This window comes from Salmo salar, chromosome ssa01 (assembly GCF_905237065.1).
Source record: "Salmo salar chromosome ssa01, Ssal_v3.1, whole genome shotgun sequence".
NCBI lineage: Eukaryota > Metazoa > Chordata > Actinopteri > Salmoniformes > Salmonidae > Salmo > Salmo salar.
This window is the reverse complement of record NC_059442.1, coordinates 148221309-148228513: the sequence shown is the minus strand read 5'-3', so window position 1 is coordinate 148228513 and position 7205 is coordinate 148221309. Positions and strand designations below refer to the sequence as shown.

General features: G+C 45.2%; 1 protein-coding gene across 11 annotated transcripts in view; it reads right to left on the bottom strand.

Moving 5' to 3' along the window:
• Positions 1 to 312: 312 nt before the first annotated feature.
• Positions 313 to 7205, bottom strand: part of mast4 (microtubule associated serine/threonine kinase family member 4) — a 168643-nt gene continuing 161750 nt past the window's right edge. For all 11 annotated transcript variants that reach the window (XM_014137200.2, XM_014137202.2, XM_014137205.2 and 8 more), the window contains one exon: positions 313 to 7079. In XM_014137200.2, coding sequence (XP_013992675.1) covers positions 3196 to 7079 — 3884 coding nt within the window. In that variant the 3' untranslated portion in view covers positions 313 to 3195. The remainder of the gene's footprint in view (positions 7080 to 7205) is intronic.

The following is a 7205-nucleotide window of genomic DNA, read 5'->3' as shown; positions in this document are numbered from 1 at the left end:
TTCAACCAACTTTCCAATAACCCTAGCCCAACCCTGAACTTCACCTCCAAAGAAAGCGCTTACAGATTATAGTTTCAGCATTTATAGATGATCTTAAGGGGACAGAGCAAAGTTTAGTTCACTGACTAACAATCAGGGTAGTTCAATCACATGCCTTACAGCTGAACTTAAGGTTAAATACAACTGAAGAACTACATTAAAATGGCATATGCCATTTTAATGTAGCTCTTCATAATCTCTACATCACAATGCAAAAAAAATTAAGCATTTTCAGATTTATGATCATTTCATTAAATCAATAAAAAGAAAAAGTGAGTTTTATCATGCTTTTTATTCTCAGTGTTATGCAACTTTAGAAGTATAAATATCTGTTTTAATATACAACATCTATGACATCCATAGAGGTTCCTTGGGCGAAATACCAAAACTCAAACATTTTTATTGCACAGATCCTAAAAGACAAAACATAGTAAGCAAGTTCATCTAATGCTAGTTTCACACAAAGGAAAAACGAAGAAAAAAACTAGCAGGACCATGTGGGACCCGACGGATGTTGAAACAGAGACAGTCTAACAGCACAACTGGGTGGCTGGGTAGGTGAGGAAATCACAAACATCAAACATATTTCCTGTGATGTAGTACACAGATTTGGCAAATCAATTACACAATATACAAAATATACATCCATGAAGAATTTGTAAACAAACATTGAATGTGCTTTTTTTAAAGGATTTAAATGTCAATCGTCAGAAACAAAAGGCATGGAGACAAATATATGCTCCGTCATTCAAAGAAAGTGTTTTCGATTAATTTATGTCTGTATCCAGAGCCTGTTTGACAGGGGACAAGATGAGCTCCATAAGACATTTATCTCAATCATTCTTATCCTACTCTCCCCCAACTACTACAACTAGGAGGGGAAAGGTGTCTAATATTAAAGGTGAATTTCTCTTCTGCCCAAATGTTTGACAATACATTTACAATAACTAATGAGAATAGTAAAACTTCAAATTCGGTTAACACATTTAAAAAATCTCTACAATCAATCTTATTTGTCTACAATGTGCCTTCTTGGGTACAGTATGCAATTTATGTAAATATATTATGTCCAGTTTATAGTATTTTTTGTTTGCCTCTAAGATACAGTAGATTGTTTATTGTTATGACATATCCTACATTATAGAGTTAATATTGTATCGCCTAATTAGAAACCTACTTTGTTTGATATTTAGGGTATGCAATCAAAAGGCTTGACAGCTGAACTACAGGACATCCCTATGTCAGTGTAAAAGAAGTCAACTGTTTTCTGATACACAAAGCTAGTATCATCATCTAAACATCAACTGTCTAGAATAATGACATTTATGTATATGAACTAAGATTTGTATATTGGTGCATTTTGTTTTTACAAAATCCGTCCTTTCAAGCCTATTGTTAGCTAGACATTTAACTGGGCAGTTTCATCTGGCCGATCTGGTACATAAATGTAGGCTACTGCATCACTTACGGAAAAAGAAAAGTCTGGAGAAGAACAAAAACGACAAAAACAATACAAGGCTAGAACACAACTTCAGTACTGTAACTGAAATCGAATCTCTTGCAACCCTGACATTCTCAATACATTTGCTTGGCGTTTACTTGAATTGAAGCCCTTTTTAAATTGACCATACCCGAAAATACATTTCACATTGTATGAATGTCTGTCCGTACAAATATAAACACAACTGGAAAACACCCAATAGATGCAGACTCCTTAAAAACAGACTGACAAATCTCTTCCATAGTGTGGCAAACATACTTACAATTATTGGTTTATTCTAACTCCTTGGAGCTTGCATTCTACACATTGTCATAATAACATACATATTTTCTCCTGGGCTCAGCGAAGTATCAATTTTACACGGTCATTACAATTCTTCATACATCATCACGATTGAACGCATTCTTGGGAACCACTTGCCCCTCACAGTTGTTTTTTGTTTCATTTTCAACACTACATTTGAGGAAAAGCACAATTGCCCATGTAAGCTGTTTTCTCCTCAAGTATAATTCTGAACATATCAGAATGTGTTAAAATGACTGTTAGAGAGAGGATGTATTTTGGATAGATATAGATAGACATTACATTAGCTTATTCTAGACCACAGAATTATCAAGCGGAACTTTATTCTGAAATGACATATCATTGAGTATACAAACATGACATTGCAAAATATATATATACAAAACAAACACATATTCACTTAAGCCCATGTATTCCAATTTTTACAGTTAGTTTTGTCATACTTATGTACACAATTGCATAAAAATCAAAGGTTTAGAAATGTAGAGATGTGAAAGGAATGTGAATTACACCATAACCTGCTAAGAACAGCAAGTTTTTTTTTTTATTCCCCCTTAACTCTAAGGCCCCTTCCACTAAATAGGATTCCAGAACCGTAAGATGATTCCATATTAAATAGTTCTAGGTGAGAAGCACAGGACATAGTGCATTCCTGCTGTGCACCGCTACCCAAAACAAAAAAACACACTTCACCTCTAGGTAATAATAAAAAAAAGTGACAAAGTATCTAAACAAACTTTTGGTGATATTTGACTTGTGTATGACGCTTGCCAGTGAATGATCTGCATCACTGTCACACAACTAAAATGGTTCATCGGATGACATGCCATGACTAGCGTATTTTCACCTCACAAAGCTTTTTGAGTGGGAGTGAAATAGTTCAGTCTACACGCATCGAAAGTCTGCTACCTTCAATTTCAGGTGCTCTTAACCCAGAACTCTAAACCCAGAGTGCAATTCAAAACCTTGGAAAAGGCTACTTCCTTACTGCCCACTGACATTTTGATTGCACATTGCACTCCGCTGTCGATTAAAAAATAAAACCTCAACAATCACAGGATACAAATTTGACACTTTTTCTTCACACAGCAGAGGACCACAAATGAGCAGCAAATCATTGTCTACATTCCGTCCAAAAACATTACACATTTACAGTATTGCCCAAGCATACGCTTACACCACTACATACACACACACACTCTCAGGATAACACACCTCTCTCACGCCATATAAACACTGAAGTAACAGCTACCCGGTTCACAAAAAAATAAGGTATGATGACACTATGAACAACTAAAATGTCTGCCTTGTCTTATCTTGGACATACCGCAAAAGTAAGGGTGGCTGCTGTCTTATTTTTTAAATTCCGCATTTCCTTTTTTTGCAGGGCCGCGTGGCGACTCCTTGGTTTGCTTGTGTCGGGCCGAATCTTTGTCTGAACCGGAACCCTCTTTCACCACGGTAGCCACTCTCAAAGTCTCTCTCTTGGTGTTTTTCTGTGTAGACGCTGCCTCTTGACCAGACTCCCTTTTCTTCTTGTCAGCCTGTTCTTTTTCGCTGCAGGCTACCTGTTTATCAGAGTTAGTGACCCTGGATTCAGCTTTACTGTGTTTGGCCTGGGGGGTGCTGTTGCTGGTGGAGGTGGGTGTTGGCCCTGTGGTATCCACCCCACCCAGACTCTTATGAGAGTCTGATCTAAGGCCCTCTGACCTGGGAGCCTCTACCCTCGGTCTCCCCTGATCCTCCCTGGAGGTCTGGACCACAGCCTCCTGTCCGGTGCTGCCGCTGGCCCTGCCTGAGAGAGCTCCACCGTTGGGTGGGTGTGCTTCTCTTCTCATGGCTAGGGCCGGCAGGACTGGTACAGGGGTAGACTGGGAGGGAGCGCTGGCTCCAGTCGGAGGCTCTTTTTGGGCCTGCTGTTGGGGTGCAGCAAGGACCGGCGCTGGCTCTTTCATTACCGGGGTTGCAGTTGGGGCAAGAGTTTTGTGAGGGGGGGATTTCTGTTTTGAGTCTATGATTTGTCTAACAGTTGAAGTAGTGATTTCCTTTTGTTTTGAGATCATTGAGGTTGAGGCAGAGGTTTTGTGAGGGGGTGATTTTTGTTTTGAGTCCAGGTTATCTTTGATGACTTGGGCTGGGGTTGGGGCAAAGGTGTGGAGTTCTGGTTCTTTCTGTTTTGGGTCAGAGTGGTGTCTGACAACTGGGGTTGGGACAGGAGTTTGGCACAAAGATTTGTTTAGTTTGGAGTCTGAACTTTCTTTGACGATGTGGCTTTGGACCGAGGTTTTGAGTAGGGGTTCTTCCTGCTTTGAGTCTGGGATTTCTTTGACCATTGAGACTGTAGTTTCTTGCTGTTTTGAATCCAGGCCTAAATTGACGACTGGGGTGGGAGTTTTCACTTCATACCTCTCCCTCTCTCCCTCAGATCTTGGCTTAGTTTTGGGATTGAAGGTTGTTTGATTTGTTGAAGCAGGACTTGGTGGTGATTGTTTCACTATCAGCACAGGACTCGTCTCTTTGGTATTCACATCAGCAGTTAGCTTTTTAGGGACTCTGATTTCTGCCCCAAGAGCCCCTTTGACCCAAGTCTTTTCAGTTTCAGCAAGTCGGTGTGTTAAATATGGCTTCTCTCGCTCTCCAGTCTTTGCAATGCTACCCTTTGTCTTTGGTGAAGTGGGACCTTGTCTAATTTGCTTTGCTACACTACTAATAGCTACCTGACTGCCAATGGGACAAGCATCTTCACAACACCTCTGTGTTGCTTCTGTTTTAGCAGTTGCAGTGTCCAAAATTCCTTTAGATAAGACACATTTTACATCCACTTTAGGACTTGTCTCTCTGACTTCAGCCATTTTATCTCTTGCTGCGTTTGCAGCTTTGAGCTCCTCAACAGCAGACACACTGGCCGGTTCACTGTCCTTGTTTAGTACTGGCCTGTTGCTTTGAACCTTGTCCGAGTTTTGGGTTTTCCCTGTGGCGTCCTGTCTTGGAGACATTTGACCACTTGTTCGGTTCACATCTCCAAGACTAGAGATTGGAGCAGGGATGGACGTTTGTGTTGTGGTCACTGTCGAGGGACTGCTGTATACCATCTGCTGCTTTGACAGGTATGAAGTCTGCTCTAAATTATATTTTACAACTGTAGTGATGCTACTTGTATTCTCAGCTGGTCTTTGTTTCTCATTGCTCTGCAGGTAACTGGGCCCTGACTGACAATCTGAACTTTGCTTCACTGGTACAGCTGCATGAGGGGCTGTTGCTTGAACCTCCACCTTTGAGGCAGGGAAGGATGCTGCAGTATTTTTGGGACTCTCCGTCTTTGGAACGACAACTGTATCCGATGTCTTGGAGATATCGGTGTTGTTTTGCTGTGCGGGGGCTGGGGTCTCTTGAGGTGGCTCCACCTCCTCCTCCTGGTCTTCGTTGCTGACCTCCCGTATGGAGGGCGTCTTCCCACAGTTGGAGAAGTGGGTGCTGTGGCGGAATGCCCTATGATCGTGAGTTATCATACTGGACCTGCTCTCTTGTTTCCCCCCAAAGTCTGAGACCTCCGCCTTGGAGAGAGCCGTTGGGGGTTCATGGTGACTAGGTCTGTCGTGTGGCTTCTCACCACTGCTACTGAATTTAAGCCCAGTGTTGGAAATACTAGCCTCCTCGTTGGCGGGAATTGGATTGCTAAGGGCCACAACAGCTCCAGGGCTTAGTATACTGGTGGGGGGGCTCTTCTGCTTGTCTGATGGTTTTAGCAGGGGAATCAACACCTGCCGCTCAACTGGGCTTTGCAGCCACGTGGGCGTCCCTATCGAGCCCATATCACTGTCAGACATCTTAGAGAGGCAGGTGTCTGTTTTAGACACCCTTGGCCCGGAGAGCAGGCCAATGTCTAGGGTGCCCTCCAGGGGTTTCAGGGAGGAGACCAGACGCCCCTCCAGCTTGTACTCTGAGGAGGTCTTCCTGAGGGAGCCTTCACTGGAGGAGATGAGCTGGAGTTTCTCCACTGCACTTCCCTCTCCTCTCCCAGCAAATATCTTGGGGTTCAGGCCCTCAGGGCTGGAGTGGACGCTACCCATGGTACCCTTGACGTGGTCTAGAGCCAGGGCCGAGTCCAGCTGAAGACTCTTGGACCGGGTGGACCCAAAATGGAGGCTCTCATGGATGACGGGAGAGAGTCGACACATGCAGTCTTCTCGCTCCTCGAATGACTGCCTCTTCCGGGCAAACTCCATGTTGGGGGCCTTGAAGTCAAGCCTGTCTGGCTTACCACCCTCCTTGCTCTGCCTGGACAGCTGCCACTCAGTCTTCTGGGGGCTCCAGTCAGGGTGGATGGAGCACAGTGGCGAGTCAGAGCTATTGCCCACTAGTGGTTCAGGGCTGCCTTCACTGGCCCGAGTGTTCAGCTTCTTGTACAGGACATCTTTTACAGTGGTGCTGGCAGTTTTGCCTTCCAGTGAGACTGTCTCTGAGCCTTGGCTTCTGCCCTGGCTTCTTCCTCCTTCAGCACCAGACATATCAGATTCCTGTAGTGCGTCCTGCTTCTGCAGGGACTCTCGCCTCTCTGACCAGTCCTGTCTTTTCATCACCACCTTGGCTTTCAGTTTCTCCTTCTCCAGCTCCTCCATAGACTCCTGGCGGCCCACTTTGCGTCCAACAGGCCTCTTGAGGCAGCCCTGCTCTGCCGGCCGGACCCGGGTGATGGCCGGAGGTTCGCAGGACGTCTCCTCCAAACTCTGCAGGGTGTGGTGGTCCCTGTCCCCAGGCATCAACTCTTCTCCCTGGGACTCTTCCTGGGTCACCTCCAGGTTGTGCTTCCTGGAACACATGTGCTTCTTGTCGCCCGTGTAGGAGGGCGACAGCTTCTCCTCCGACTGCACCCGCTTAAGGAGCGGCGAACGGGGAGGCTCTGCGCTCTTGGGACGTGCCATGTGGCGGACAATGGTAGGGGGTGAGTGCATCTTGACCGGGAATGCTTGGGTGGTCTTGGAGATCCCCATGGACCCATGGCTAAGTAAAGGAGAGGGTGAACGCTGCGGGGAGGTGGGCTGGGGGGTCGGGGATGGGGTGCGGGCCAGAGGGGAGAGGGGAATGCTACCGACAGACTTGCGACGGCCCTGTCGGAGCCTCTGGCCAGTCAGTTTGGGGCCCAGGCCGTGCAGGGTGCTGGGACGGATGTGGCCGGAGCCTGCGGGGGAGTTTGGAGCGCTGGAGCTGGGAGAGCTACTCTGAGAGGAGTTGCCACCTGGAAACACAGAGGGAAGGACGTTATTCAACTATAATATTTAATAGTGTTAAATATTGTACATTCATCCTAATTTAACAAACATTGATTGTTTTACTGACACACACCACATGTATTTTATTGATT